The following is a 16487-nucleotide window of genomic DNA, read 5'->3' on the forward strand; positions in this document are numbered from 1 at the left end:
AACAGAAGCTGCTCCCGGTTTGGCTTGTTTAATTGCTCTGGCCAGTAAAGCATTCCATCTCAAACGCAATGCTCAGCTCAGCTCTGCGCAGGAAGTGACCAAAGTAATTGCGAGCATTAGACGATGGCAGTTTTGGTGTTGTCAATCAAATGTCCCCCTTCTTTTTCACTGTTTTTAATGCTTGTTATTGTTTTTCCAGACATAGAACAACAAATAAGAGTTACTGGTAAGTTAAATACTCAACTGAACTATTGTGGCTAAGCCCATGTTTAACCAGATGCTGATGACATCATGCAATGTTCCATTCTAGAGGCATTTTAATATGCACTGGAGGGGTGCAATCGACACACACACACACACACACTTTTTTGTGAAAAGTGGGGACATCCCATAGGTGTAATGGTTTTTATACTCTACAAACTGTATATTCTATGGCCCTACACCAACCCTACACCTAACCCTAACCCTCACAGGAAACTCAAAAAAAAAAAAACTCATTCTGTATGATTTGAAAAATGGGGACATGGGTTATGTCCTCATAAGTCACCCTCTCCTTGTAATACCTGTGTCATACCATGTCATTATACAGAGTTGTGTCCTGATATGTCACAAAAACAAGAGCACCATTGCCAGTGTACTACTAGATTCTGGGGTTATAGACACAAGGGCATGTTTAAACAAGCAAGGAAATGTCCAAGCCCCAAAAGAGAAAGCTTTTCTATTTTAGTTGTGGACAGCTGAAATAACGTGTCTTTAATAACCCCACCACCATTTTCCCGCTAGTTTGTTCTGCGGCCAGATTTAAAATTTTGTTTCTGGTCCCAAAGTGGCTAAATCCACAGAGATTTAGAAAGTGTTATGGAAAATCTGCATGTCTGTGTTTATATTCAAGTACCTCATTGTCGAGTCACAGCTACCTGTTGTTACATATAAATTCTTCCGATGTGACGTTGGCCTTTGTTTTTGCAGTGTAATGAGGCATAAGTATGAGCTCTAGATATCTGTGTGTATATATGTTCTGGCAGTTGATTCTGGTGAGTTTGGTTGAGATTGTGTTAACATGCTCGTGTTAAGCGGGCTGTACAGGGTACACCCTTCACCAATTCAGAAGTGCTGGTCTAATGGAGAAAAACAGTGACATACTTATGGTAGGAATGAATGGGTGCTGTGGTAGAGTCTGGCTGTTGAGGGAACAGACCACCTAATGAGGTCAGTTATGTGACTCAGTAGTGTTTTCATATTTCCCAAAACTGAACTGAAATGAGATCACTTCACTTAGTATCTGACTTATTTGCTCCTGGTATTCGGTGCATATAGAAATTGTCTTTGCTTGAAATTGATTATTTAGTTGATGTTATAGCTGATGTTATGGCAGGAAACAAAAAAACAGACAGGTTTACTTGGCTATATTTTTATAGCATAAAGCCTCACTTCAACTATTCAATGGATTGGTTTCTTCTTTAAATAATAATATAAAAGTAAAAATATCCATGTCATTATAATGTTACACTAACACTAAAATTAAAACAATGGAAAAATCCTTAAGCAAACATCTTACGCACTCAGAATAACATGGACTTTGAACGATTAATTTCCGCTTTGATAAATTACATAATTGTGGCATCCATAGTTGTAATCGCAACATGAACATCTCTTTGTAAAAAAAATCTCTTACATTAGCTGCTTTTCCACTATCGGGCCAGTGAGAGCCAGTGCTTTATACGGGCCAGGTGGGGCTAATAGCCTCGGACCTGTAGCACAGAGGCCAAAATAGCGCTATGTTTCCACATTCCGGCCAGAAACTCTTGCTGCGCTTCACTAAAACCCACCCTTTACACTCCTCTCAGGAACAACTTCATGCAACGTCATCATTTCACCAACAAAAAGAAGTTGTCACAAAACTTATTAGAAATAAATCACTGAAACTAACGTGATCACAAAACAAACATGATAAAAGCAGCCATTTGTTTGCATGCTTTGTTAAATATTTAAATCCAAAAGTATAAATGTTTTACTATAATAAGTGAGACATTGATCATAATGAATACATTTTTCAGGATTGAAAATTAGTCACACAGAAATAAAGCGTTATGAACATAGCCAGCTAATTCAATCAAGTCTGTTTATGATCATTTGTAGTCACAGTAGTCTATATACATCACATTTAGAAAGAATGATCATTTATATATTTTTATAAAAGCTCCCGAACACGAAAACATTGTTATATTTTTATGACATAGGCTACGTGGAGCTAAACTCTCAAAACACTCTCCGGACACGGAGAAACTCTGCCTTTGTTCATAACCACTCCTCTAGCCCCAGCTGGTCCGCTTTAGCCACGAGGAAGCAACGGCGAGGCACGATCAAGCCACGGAAGTGACAGTGGAAACGTGACTGGCCCTGGCACGACCTGGCACGCCCGCTTTTGGCCCAACAGTGCAAACGCGGCTATTGATGGCATGCAGATTTGTATCACTTTGAATAGACACATTAAAATTAAAATGTTCATATTGTGTGAACAGACTTTTAGGCTGCAGTATTTCTGCAGTTGATGGGTTAATAAAATGACTGAGTGATTGATTGTGAAAGAGCCAGTGTTCACCTTCTTTTACAAAAACAAAAGCAACCATTGTAAGAACAATACCCCTGCAGCAATCTGGGGTTTAACATTTCTTAAAAAAGCACAAAGATTGTGATCTTATTAAGATTGTCATTCTCCTTTCCTACAGTGTCTTACTTTGAAAAGAATCATTGACTTTTGTTCAAGAATTACAAATCCTCAACTTATGAGCCAACCATTATAGCACATCCTTCAATATATGATGATGAGAAAACTAGATAAATATTATCATTATTATGTTATATATAGTATAGGTTTAGGTTTTTAGTATATGTTTTTTTTTCAAATGCAGCCATTCTAGCCAGTTCTGCTACCTATTCCTGAAAGAAACGTGCATTCTCTGACCTCCAGCTTCTGAGAATTATTTGTCTGCCAATCAATAAACTGGTTTGAACCAATGATTTTATCAGTTCTTTTTTTCAGTTCTTTTATTTCGTAGTTTGTCCAATGTCCACCCTATAAACAGAAAAGGACATGGTGAAATATTCAAATCTAAAACCAAGCAAATGTGTTCATGAACTCAAAAGCATAGAGCATGTGCTAAATCACCATCCTCAACATAACATCTCCAGAAATAAGGTGTATCTTTAACCCAACCCTTGCTTGCACAGTTCGAGATAAATGTGTAGCCTACAATACCCTCCACATTTAAGCAATCAGAATCAGCTTACAAAAACGAAAACTGTCTCACCATGCAGACAGTATGTTTAATAGGATGCTATTAGCGAGCACAATTGATCCTTTGTTCATTCACCCAGTATGATTTACCCACCTGATGTCTGTCAACCCACAAGAGCTGATCAAAAAAGTGTGAAAGCCCTCATGTTATTGTAGGCTGAGAGCTTTCTTAAACATACTTTGTCTCCAGAGTCCCAAGAATTACTAGGAAGATAACCTGAGAGGGCCACGGAGAAACCAAAGTGTGTTCTCTAGTTTCCAGTCTTTCACTTTTTCTTTGACTCTCCCACACTTGAGTGTTCTTTGTGGTAGAAGTTCTGAGTGTACAACGGTGGCATTCCAGGGCAGTGTGAGAGTTTACATAGACGGCCCTGACTGTGTGCCCAGGAACAATTTTAAAGCTCCTCTCTGAGAAAAGAAACAGCTTGACTGTCTGAAGCAGCATTCCTGAGGACCTCAGCAGATCACACCGATCTGTCAAACACTGTCTCCTTAGGTCGGCCCAGACTGTGTACTACATTAAATATAAACCATCTTTTGAAAATCCAAACTGCTTTTTCCACAATTTTTTGATTCAGTTCTAAAAACAGTGTTCCTACATCAAGGGGCGGAAAATGAAATTCTTCAGGGTGTTGGACAGTGACCTCTCTGTCTGCACTGAATGTCTGCTTGCACTACATTTAGCCCTATCTGTAGACTCCATTAACAGACATTATTGCCCTACAGGGTGCACACTTCCATAATATGATTCCTCTGGTTTTGTAATTATTTCAGTTTTGCGTATAAAGAAAATGCATCTTGATAGAGAGCATTATTTTCTACATTTTTAATCACAGCTGCTGAAAGTGATTACACATTGTGCGGTGGCTTGGTTTCTGTCTTTGAGAAGATACTTTAGAACCACTAATCATGTTTTCTGCTTAGTTGCTGTGAAGATGACTTTCTCCATATGGCAGACAAGTCAAGATTCAAGACATATCAATAGGCATTATTCATTACCATTTACCATTTCTAAAGTAGCTTTGAGAAAGAAATACGAGAAACAGCACATATTATCATCACATAAGTTTGAGTTATTTTATCAAGCATCACTATGACTGTTGCTTACCCTGACTCTAAAGGTGCAGTCAAAGTACTAAAATTTCAAAAATGTTTGCATCTTTGCAATCGCACATGAATGCAACTGCTACTACAATGCAGCACAAGCCATAAGACAAATCTTCTTGTCTAAGTCATGCTCGTAAGCGGAATGTCACCTGGTTATCTTCACACGATTGCAGACGGTGACGTTCGACCACCACAGCAGGAGTTGTGTGTCATCACATGCTTGTGTGTATATTTGTTGCCATAGCAACTGATTCTCTCTAAGTTTGGTAGGCTGGATCCAGCCCTCAATTCTTCGAGCACAAAGGAAGACATTGGCTAGGGCACATTTTGCCGGCACCCGCAGTTGTTTGTTTTTTGCTGTTGTCTTAAGGGATCAAGTGAAGGTCAGGTCACTTGCAGGTCAAAGCAATTTGTGTTTATTTGTTGGCATTAGGGGAAGACTAGAGAGACAATGTAACTGTCCACCACCAATCGCCCACACTCATCCATTACGCAAAAGTTTCAAGATGCTGGGAAATAGCCTCCAAATTTGGCAATAGAACAAAATAAATTAGGTTAATCTTTGGTGTGGCTTTTTAGATATCTACAGCCACAATGGAATAGAGTCAGATGGATATTGTGTTGTGATTGATTATACACTGAAATGGATTAGTGTGAAACGTATGATAAGTACAAGGAGAAAGTATTGAAAGATGCATGAGCACCTTAAGAAACACCAGTCCCAATGGTTTAATAAATTCGAAATTGGCAAAGAATGGTGTATATACAAATTAAACATTAGCGTGTCCAGAAAATAATGACATTTGGATGTGGATTATAACCAAGAAACATAGCTCATTGCATAGCTCATCAATCACTGATTTGTCTGTGATTTACAGATCCTAGAGGAAAATGAAAAAGCTTGCTTTTCAAAGCTTTAAAGATTTAATTGAGACCTTATGTTTCATTGAAGTGCATATATTGCATGAAATATTTATCCTGAAATCTCATAAGATAAATAAAATAGATACACATTGGATACTTTTTGGGAGACAGTGAGAAAATTGAGCTAAAAATGTATGTGACTATCATAGAATCATAGATGTGGCTCAAGAATTTTATAAGAAATGTCTGAGTTCATATTCAGATCTTTTGATAAAACACTTGGAATTTGACAAACCTGAGCACATCTTTTTTGAAACTCCTAAATATGCATTTGAGTTTACTGGGGTCTTGAGCAAGTCACTATGTGGTTACTATTTAGTCTCACTGTAAAAGAAATAAAGAGATTTGTTCTTGCCTATGGGATTTCACAATGATTAAAGACTCTTCAGATTTTCTTTATCATGACCCATGTTTAAGGCTGACGTAACCACTAAACGAGAACTATGTTAAGCCTGGCAGATATCACATTTCATCAATACTAGCAGTCCAGACATTTTCACTATATGGATTTTCCCAGCTGTTATTTTAAACCCATTCTGCTCACAGAAAGGGGCTTTCTCAGACAACAAGGCTCAATGAGACCTGGACATTTATAGGATGTTGTGAACACATGGCGTGACCAGCATGACTCTCTAGCAGCCTTCAGTTGGATATAATCCCGCGTTTCCACCTACGTAAATTACCCAGAACAATTGTACCAGGAACTTTTTTTTTAAGGAATTTTTTACCCAGAACTTTAAAATCCTGGTTGCTCTGGTGAAAACACACTAAGTACCAGCCCAAAGACCCTAGTTCCTGGGTAAAGTCCCAGCGGTGGAAATGCGGCTTAACATTACTGTCTTAATCATCCAGATGAGCAGATGAAACAATTCCAGCATGTTATAGAACAGCATATAGCAAAACCGAGCCTTTCTATCTGGAGCATAGACAGGAATCAGATGTATCATGCTCCAGTTAAAAAAAAAATAATAATACATGAAGCATTTTATCAGTCTCCAAGGTTTTGAGGCTTTTCTTGAGAAGTATTTACCCAGTGTTAAGAGTTCATGTTAGTCAGAACATGTTGGCTCTTTTCCTAAACCTTGACTCATACTTTATGTATGCTTCCATGGAAGCTGTGCATTTTGAGTGCGGATTATGGAGGCAATTCTTTAGTAGTATGGTGCAAGACCTCCTGAAAATATATGACCTGGGAGGCTGCCATCCAGGCCCGGCGCCAGAGGAGGGGCTGGGGGGGCCTGGCCCCCCAAAGATATCCCTGTGGCCCCCCTTCGGATGGAGGGAGACGTTCGGACTTGAGTTTAGCGTGTATTATAATCTTACTTATACAACTGCCTGCTGTTGCTTCTGATTGCTTTTAGATGGAAAAGCTGCCCATAACCCCTGGTCTAGGATCTGTTTTATTCATAATAAATAGATTTGGCAAACAATCCAGTGAAAGTGACTTGACATAAAGCCAAGTATGGTGACCCATACTCAGAATTCGTGCTCTGCATTTAACCCATCCAAAGTGCACACACACAGCAGTGAACACACACAGGGAGCAGTGGGCAGCCATTTATGCTGTGGCGCCCGGGGAGCAGTTGGGGGTTCAGTGCCTTGCTCAAGGGCACCTAAGTCATGGTACTGCCAGCCCAAGACTCGAACCCACAACCTTATGGTTGGGAGTCAAACTCTCTAACCATTAGGCCACAACATCCCCCAGAAGTTGTATCTGCCCTTTTGCTTTGGAAAGTGTCAAATGATTTGTGATGCGTTTTGCAGAGGTGAGCAATGTAGCCAATCACAGACATGTTTGTTGAGCGGCCACGTACGAAAGACAAGCACACTACTACACTATATAGAAAAAGATAATAATTTCAGAAGCAGAAATGTGATTCGAGCCTGCTCCAAATGCAGGATTTATTTAAGGAAATTAGGATATTATTTGTATTGGGCCAATACTATTGGCTGCCACATCAAATCATGCACACCTGCTTGCTTTTCTGTTTAATTTAACAGTGTTTTTGTGAACATATACATACTTTAATAACAAATAACTGTAATACTTTACAATAAGGTTAGATTAGTTAGATAATGTATTAAACTGTATTAACATGTTAGTTAATTATTTTAAAGCACTTACTAATTCATGTTTTTTTGTGCGTTCACTTGAAAATATTAACTTATTTAGCATGTACAATTAATGTACAAGTAGTTTTTATTCATTGGCATTAGCACAGTCATTGCTAATATAGAGTCAATGTAGTGTTTACTACAGTTGTAGTACAAGTTGTAAACTAAAAAAAAAAAAAATCAAGCAATACTTTTGTGTTTAAATTACACACAATATTAAGTTAATGTAATGATCAACATTATTATGTCAACTGAAGAAATTATTAAGTTAGAATTTTTAACCTGCGATAACAGGTCCCTGAATCATTGTTTTAGAGAGTACAAACATATGAATATTTCATGCTGAGCCACAGAATGCAAGCTAAAAGCAACAGGCACTAGGAGAAAGTCTCTGGACTTTACTTCAGTATTCTGATGTAAAACAGAATGTTGAAAAAGAAAGCTGGGGCTTGATTCTTTTCACATCCTCACCATCTCTACACAGCTGATGGTTGGACACAAAGTTTAAGGATGTTCTGTCCAAGAAATCGAATCGTAATTAGGCTTTTTTTCAATTATTTGTTAACATTACATTCCCATGCTTGGCTCGGCACATACTGAGTATTCACACTCTATAATGAAATGGTTCAGTTGAGCCATTTTATGAGGTGAGGAATCCTGTAGCTCCTGCCATAAATCCCCATTTTATTGCTAAATGTTTAATAAGGTTTTCCATTCAGACATGAATGAGGGAAAGACGCTGACCTGTTGTGACTTCCCGTTCTATCCGAGTCCAACCAGAGATATTTAGAAAATTACCCATGTTGTCCCTACCGTAGAGAAAACATTTCAAGGAGCAGTGTTTATTTTTTCAGTGGTAAAATATTTTCTTCTAACCCAGTTTAGTGTGCAAAGACAGCTCACATTTAGACACCTTTGGACTTGGGCTCTTCATTCTGTGTACCACTTTAAGTAACCTGAACCCCAAAATGTAAATCAAAACACTGAAGCATTTTATTATTATTATTATTTTATTTTATTTTTTTTCTGGGGGCCACACCATCACATGCAAGAGCAATTGAGGTTTTATTATACATTCTTATCATTTGTTTTTTTAATCTGTAAAAAACCTGCACTGTGTACAGATGACGAACACACATCCTGTTTCTCTCTCTTAAGTTTGTTTAAGATTTCTTTGGGGCTGTTTTCCAAACCCAAGAGATGACGGACGATTGAAGTTAACCAGCCCTTCACACCCCAGTCTGGAATTTATTTTCCCACACTGCTCTACTAGAGTGTATGTACCTGCTCAATGGCACGTCCAGCGGAAATGTAGTGGGTGTTTGCGACACTAAGGCCCCTTTTCTGCTAACTAGCCGTCAGCACCCCTGTTACCAGCATCATATGTAACATTACTACTCATTATATAACATATCCTGCCAAATCCATTTCAAATCATGGCGATTTTAACTTTACTGTGCATTTATTCTCACAAGAGGAAGGGATGATCTTTGGGTATCAGTTTTGCGAGTGTTGACATAGGTTTGAAGTTTGGTTTGGAGTAACAAGATACACTCTACATTATACTGTAAAGGAAATAAAACGACAGGATGTGTGACCCTACTTGGAATTAGGAATGTGGGAAGTGAACAAACACACACCGGGAGCAGTGGGCAGCCAATGCTGCGGAGCCCGGGGAGCAGTTGGGGGTTTGGTGACTTGTTCAAGGGTCTCACTTCAGTTGTAGTATTAAGGGTGGAAGAGGGTGCTGGACATTCACTCCTCCCACCTACAATCCCTGCCAGACCTGAGGTTTTTAGGTTTTTGAGGAATACAATCCAGGAATAGTAATGTTTCTACACTTAAACATTCCACGTTCTGAAAAAAAAAAATTCATACTGGTTTACTTTACTAGACATTTCCTCTTTTTTTTCTAACATTTTTTATTTCTCAATTTTCATGTCACCAGAAAAGCTACTTGTACTTACTGTTGCAACACAGGAGACGGATGGCTTCCACCGCTTCATGCAGTCAGCAAACTACTTCAAATTCAATGTGAAGGTAAGGTTTATTTCTCAATTTAACCAATCACACAAAGCTAGGTCGCACATGCTTTCATCCGATTGTGCAAGACCACTGCTTCTCGCCTGATGGATGCTTCATTTCGTCAAGCTGATAGTAGTATGTTTATTGAGATTGAGTTTGAACTGGTTCATTCTGAACGCAGGTGCTGGGGATGGGAGATGAGTGGAAGGGAGGTGATGTGGGTCGATCCATCGGTGGAGGCCAGAAGGTTCGACTGTTAAAGGAAGCCATGGAGTCTCTGGCTGACCAAGAGGACTTGGTGGTCTTATTTGTGGACAGGTAACGTGCTTGTCATATGAAGGGTTAAAAAAAATGTCTGGATGATCTTAAATGGCCATGAACCTGGTTTCTTTTAAAGGTCCCGTTTTTCGCGCTTTTTTGAAGCTTTGATTGTGTTTACAGTGTGCAATATAACGTGTTCATGTTTCGTGTGTAAAAAACAGTATTTTTCACACAATTCACCTATCTGTATACCGCTGTTTTCACTGTAATAAAAACGGGTTGATTACTTCCTTGTTCTATGAAGTCCCTCCTTCAGAAATACGTAACGAGTTCTGATTGGGCCAGCGGTTCCTGTGTTGTGAGCAAGCAAGTGGGCAGGAGCATGTGCTGGAGATGTACTTATAATCACAGGAGCGTTTTTACTGATGAGATGCGCATGAAAATCGCATTCGTTTTTTTGCACAGCCCTAACATCTAGTTAACAAAGCTAAACAGCGTTGCCCTTTGTGTAATAAGTTACAGAAACTGGTAAACACACCAACTTAAATAATAAAATACACCGGTTGTGGTCCATAAACAACGCCTTCTCCAGACAAACAGGGAACTGCTCCATCTTTCAAAATTAATCTTTGTGCGAATCCGTCATTAAACTGATTGAGATTGAGGAAGTTGTCCTCAGCAAGCTGTCCTCAGCAAAATGTGCTGCACATAGTTTTACATGTGGATTATAATTTTCGGGAACCAAGTTAAACATAAATTGTAACCATAAATCTCCAAGTACAGCGTCCCTGGGAAGCTCAAACAAAGGTGATTGGACTCTGAGATGAAAATAACAGCGTTTCAACGACATGGCGACAAACACAAAACGCAGCTCTTCCTCCTTCTCCGTCGGAGCGCAACAAGACCATGCCCCCTTTTTGTGAATTCATGTGGGCATAGGTTAGTCAAAAAACAGTTTTAGTGAAGTCATTACTGCAGGAACTAGAGGGATGTAGTCCAAACGGGTCGTTTTTTAAAACATGGGATCACGAAGAAGGGGACCTTTAATAGATTGATTGTTTTATAGAGGTTTGAGAACTTTTCAGATGGACAGCTAAACCAAATTTAAACCAGCTAAGACCACATAAAAAAAAAAAAGGGTAATCTGCAAATATGGCCTTTTTTACTTGATTCAACCCTTATTAAATTTAACTAGCTAGCTATTTATATTTTCTTCTTTTTTTTCAGGATGCTCAGCCAAGATATACAGCTGGTATACTTACCAGACTTCTCACCGCACTAAATCTCGGTTTAACATATTGTTTTGTGTTTTAAGCAACTGGTTTAAGAAACATTTAAACTAAATCTCTCACTTTTGGGTTAGCACCACTTTGGACTCTGTTATCAAACCTGTCATAACTCTAAACTGCACTGCATAGCAACTACCAATAGTGGGTTAAGTATGAACAGTCTGAAACATGCAGGATTATGATCGCCAGGATAGCCCAGGATTAAAAAACCTTTCTTAACAATCTCATGTGTGAAAAGCCCCTAATTTAAATGGATTTAGATTTTTACACGACAGTAAAATTACTGGTCTATACACCAGAGACTGAAAACAATCCAGTATTAATTTCTCTATGTGGAGACTAGCTGTGAATAGACTCTAATTTGCCACAAAATACATTTTAGTAATTTCCTGTAATTGAAAGTAAATGATGCCAGGAAAATATCTAGTCTAGAAATAGGCAAAATGACTGGCTAAATACATTGCTTTGTACAATGTAAAAAAGTATTTTTTCATCAGCTATAGCAAATGTGCCATGCTTATACTGTACATTTTCAACAGCCTCAGTTGGAGAATTCACTGCAAACTCAATGGGAAACAACAGGAATCTGTGTGAAGGCACACTGGTTGGGCATTTGTTCAACAATTTTACCTTTATAACCAATGCTCTTGTTGAAATAGTGGCTATTCACTCAATTTATGATAATCAACCATATTAAATGGCCTGTTATTTAGCTTCTTAATTCAAGGGGAATTATGGCATTTGAGTTAATAATGAAAGTAATTTTTTGTACTTATGGTGCAGGTCTGGGTGTGTTTTTCACAAATGAGCGATTATTATTATTAAAGATTAGTGTTTACTTCAAGTTAACTTCACACGTACATACCACGTTCAGTGCTATTTTATCAAGGGGTCATTTCTATAAAACACTTTGAGCTTTATATCAGCTATTTATACATACCCATATCTGGAATAACACATATTTCTAGGTCTCATAAAGAGTGTAGAGTTCAGAAAATTTAGAATAACAACATTTAGGGCTGCACGCAAGACAATACAGCCGTGCAAAGGCAAAAGACCGTAACTTTGATTTTTGTTAAAAATGAGTTATTGATATTTTTGGGACATTCAAGACGTCCTTTATCAGGTGTATAAGTATCTTGAGTCAATGTCATGGTTTTTCTGAGAAGTTAATAGGTCTTCTCAACCGTAACTTCGAAAAGCCCCAGAGAAGCCAATGCAGAACACAGTATAACACCAGTTACTGCTCTTTCACTTTGTTTGGAACGCTCAAATCGAGTTATGGCATTCAGACAATAATAAAAAAAAAAAACCTTAATATAGTCACATTACTACATGCAATAGCAAAAAGGAGACAGCCCATTATCACTTGATTTTATATAGGTGTTACTATAACGATTTTGTAAATGGTGATCAGCAACCAAATATTGATAATGTGAAAGTTACTGCCTTTTGCCTTGGTGTGAATTCTCACGTTTTGCTGACAATGCAAAGGCAGAGTACATTAACTTCAAAATAGGGGTAAAATTAAGTTTGAGCTCTCAATTTTTTATGTAGAACATTTTCATTACTAAAATATCTATATATCCTAGAGCTGTAGTTCAGACCATTTTGCCACATTGAAGCAGAGATTAATTCATGATTGAAAAAGGGAAATTAATCGTGTGAGAGGGAAATCATGGTGCCTCCCTCACAGTTTACTTCCTCTGATGACATTTATAGTTACTAATGTTACCAGACATATTAATAGTGTCTGAAATGGAAGACCTAGATGCCTATGAAGTGACCTCCCCTCCTTATTAGGAGTTTAGTTAAAATAGACATAGCTGGTTAAATAAACTCGTCGTGGATTAGTAAACATCGTCTTGGATGTGAAAATTGTTGATCAGCTGGAAAGTGCAGTGAAAAGGATAACTAATATACTCCTCCTTTTCCTTCTTCAGTTATGACCTCATCTTTGCTGGTGGACCTGAGGAGATTCTCAGAAAGTTCCAGCAGACTAATCATAAGCTGGTGTTTGCCGCTGAGGGAATCATCTGGCCAGATTCTCGACTGGCAGAGAAGTATCCTTCTGTCCGCAATGGGAAACGCTTTCTTAACTCTGGAGGTGTGTAAAAATGTGAAATACCAACTATATAGCATGTTCTGTTTTGATGTGAAAGTTACTTCATACTTAATACTCATCAAGGTTTTGGCCCAAATAAGCAATTGAGTTATTGAGATTTTAAACTCATTCAGTTCAGTTCAGTTCATTTTGACTTTAAAACTAGTCCCTGTTTTTAGACTTTTTTTTTTTTTTTTTACCATTGGCATGTTTTTCAATTGTAAATGCATTTTGTAAATGTAACATCTGAAACAAACCTTTCATGTATATGAACACAAATGTTTCTAGCTTTTATGCATCATTATCTTGCCACATTGGAGCAACAGTTAAAGACAATTTTGCTGAGCAAGTTAGTTAAATGGCTAGCGTGTATATTACAGGCTGCCTGAATCTGGTTTAAAGGCACTGGTATGTTAAGAATGAGCACAATTCATTTGTGCACATGTTTGGTTTTTCACAGCTTATAATACATAATGGTTTATAATCTTTTAGCATTCCATGTTATGTATACACATTCACATTTTTTCTTCGTGCATTTGGGAGTTCAGGCTTTACAAATTCAGCTCAGGCAGCATATCACTGGGATAGGTCATGGCCAGCTGCCATATTAGCCTTATCATCATAGCACAGTTTGCACCAGACACTTCTGAGTGTGTTTGTTTGGTCTGGTAGGATTTAGAACAATGCAAGCAGGGAGATTTAGGAGAGAGCAAAGGACAAACAGGGGAATTTCATTATCGGTACAAAATGATAGAGAAAATGTTTTTTGTGTAAACTAGCAAGCAGCGGTCACTCATCCAGTGGAATTTCCTGAGGGCCACCAGGCATAGTGCACTATTCATTCAGGGGTCTTCATGAATGGTGCTTTCATTTGAGTGTGTACGTGAGCATCCATCTTACGTAGTCTCTCCATTGAAGAACAGTAATGTCAGCCCCTCTTTACCCAAAAGCCCTGTAGTCATTGCTCCTCTAAACTCTGTAGTACTGATCCCGTCTTTTGATCTGGTCAGTTACTGCTTTTTCTGTGTTGGTCATTTTGTCTTGTCTAGTGTCCTGTCAGGATGTTGAGTCTGGGTTATTAAAAGGACAAGTTTGTTTGTGTTGGACTTACTGTTCTATGGTCTGTACAGGTTGAAGGTTCAACCTTTAATTAATACAAAATTTAAGGTTAATTTTATCCCTTCGGCTGCTCCATAAATTGCGGTGGCTACTGTTTTGTTTCGGTTGGACCAGAAATGTCATGTGGACCAGTGTGCTTATGGAAATAAAAAAGACTGCACGGCCAGTCTCTTTCCAATCATCCCTTACTTTGCCCAAATTCAGTTTTGTTGAAAGTAGCATTTTTTCGATCAGTGGAAAAAAATAAAATAAATAAAATAAGATTTTGGATTCTAGTTTAAAACCACATGTCAAAATGCTTTACATCTGGCTTCAACTATTGCTTTCTAACCTGGGCATTATGTCAAGGGTTTTGCTTTATTGCACTGTAATAAAACAAGATTCATGTCACCACATCTGAGGTGACTGCCTTCAGAAAAAGACCATCCACTAATTTAGTGAGTGAACTTACATTTAAATCATACTCGCCTGAAAATTGCCTTGTTTATCTTCTTCTGGCTCTTGGGGGACTGAAAGATCTCGAAGTCTAGATTTCCAGTAAAATCATTAGATGTGATAGTGCTTCTGAACAGATTTGTAATGTCAAGAATTCCTACTAAAGTCATTGGAAACTGTGTTGAAGATGTTTTTTAGATCAGCCTATGAATGTAGGCTATAGAATAAGGTTATTAGGAGTTAAAAATGTAATAGTCTAGTAACCTAACATAGTTCCTGTTTCCTGCCAAATGATGGTATCCTAAGTATCCAAGCCCTAAAGTTTTAATCTGCAGTCAGAGAAATCCGTAAGCAGGTTGCTACAGAAACACAGAGAGCCAGCACATAGCTGAGATCCTATACTGATTACAGTCCTTCGTCTTGAGTAGATGTAAAAAGTCTATGTCATTTGAGGTTAGACGTGGCCAGATGTGGCCACACGCAACACTTGTTGCTGGTTGGTCAGATGCTTCTGCCAGACATCAAACTGTTCTGAGGGTTTGAGGAACCACACCAAAATTGGAAGTGAGATTTAAACCTCTCAAAGGAGATGTAATTGAAATTGGAACTGTTGTGTCCAGGCATCCCATAATGCCAATGCTTCTCACATTCCATTACATCCTATACTTCATTTTACAACACACAGTCTGTAAAAACATTGCAATGTCTTTCACAGGCTTTATTGGCTACGCTCAATACATTCAGAAGATTGTGAACCAGTGGGACCTTCATGATAATGATGATGATCAGCTATTCTACACAAAGGTCTACGTGGATCCACTTCAGAGGGTGAGTGGAGAAAGCCTTTGCACTCTGTGAGAACATAAACATGCTTGTAACTTGACCGCATGTACTTATAAAACGCCTGCAAATGTATCATACCACTCAAAAGCAAACAAACTGTTTAAAAATACACAACTATAAACAGTCTACATGAGGGCAAAGGTCACATGGTCACTTTTACACAAACTTGAGTGTGTTCTGTTCTTTATTTTAGGAAAAACTTAATATGACCTTGGACCACAAGTGTGAGATTTTCCAGAATTTGAACGGAGCCATGGGTGAGTCAATCCAAAATGGTGTATAAATCTCGCTAGTAAACAACCCTTCCTTTTTTCATATATTGCATCATAACTGATGAATTAAGGGATGCCAAAGTGATTTATTTTTCATCAAAACAATTTTGATCTTAGTTTTACTTTTTCTTGGTAGGCAGGCATATAGGGATTTGAACAAATCCATACGCATAACTTATCGTGCACCTTTTGTACTGCAGACATGAGTGACACCTCAAATCATATGGCCTAGTCGAGGGGAAGTCTAGTCTCAGGGCCCAGACTTACAGTTTTTTGCTTGCCAAATAATAATAAAACACTAAACAGAATTATTCAACAGAAGTACTGAATGTCAAAATTTTCAAATCTTATTTTGAATTAAGATGAAGTTCTCCTGAAGTTTGGGACTGAGCGAGTGCGAGTGAGAAACACTCTCTACAACAGTCTGCCAGCAATTATCCATGGAAATATGAACACCAAGGTAAATGTTGTCTTTTTTATTTTCATCAATGAATAATGGAAGCAAGGAAGTAAACCTGACTCAAACTAACTTCCAATTTCTGTGTGCTTAATGTTATGACCTTGGGAAAAGACAAGCACAGATTTATAGGATTTATCTATTAGGACACAATATAACTAATACTGAGGTCCTGGAAGTCTTCTAAATGTAGATTCAGTGGGGTTTCATGTGGTAGGTAGAAGTGTCATTTAAATGA

At 38.1% G+C, this 16487-nt stretch overlaps 1 protein-coding gene across 2 annotated transcripts in view; it reads left to right on the top strand.

Moving 5' to 3' along the window:
- The window catches only part of LOC132124051 (procollagen-lysine,2-oxoglutarate 5-dioxygenase 2-like), a 56893-nt gene that overhangs the window by 15796 nt on the left and 24610 nt on the right, over positions 1-16487 (top strand). For both annotated transcript variants that reach the window (XM_059534810.1, XM_059534811.1), the window contains exons 2-7: positions 9393-9484; positions 9651-9787; positions 12963-13126; positions 15393-15505; positions 15714-15777; positions 16155-16252. In XM_059534810.1, the coding sequence (XP_059390793.1) occupies positions 9393-9484; positions 9651-9787; positions 12963-13126; positions 15393-15505; positions 15714-15777; positions 16155-16252 (668 nt within the window). The remainder of the gene's footprint in view (positions 1-9392; positions 9485-9650; positions 9788-12962; positions 13127-15392; positions 15506-15713; positions 15778-16154; positions 16253-16487) is intronic.

This window comes from Carassius carassius, chromosome 42 (assembly GCF_963082965.1).
Source record: "Carassius carassius chromosome 42, fCarCar2.1, whole genome shotgun sequence".
NCBI lineage: Eukaryota > Metazoa > Chordata > Actinopteri > Cypriniformes > Cyprinidae > Carassius > Carassius carassius.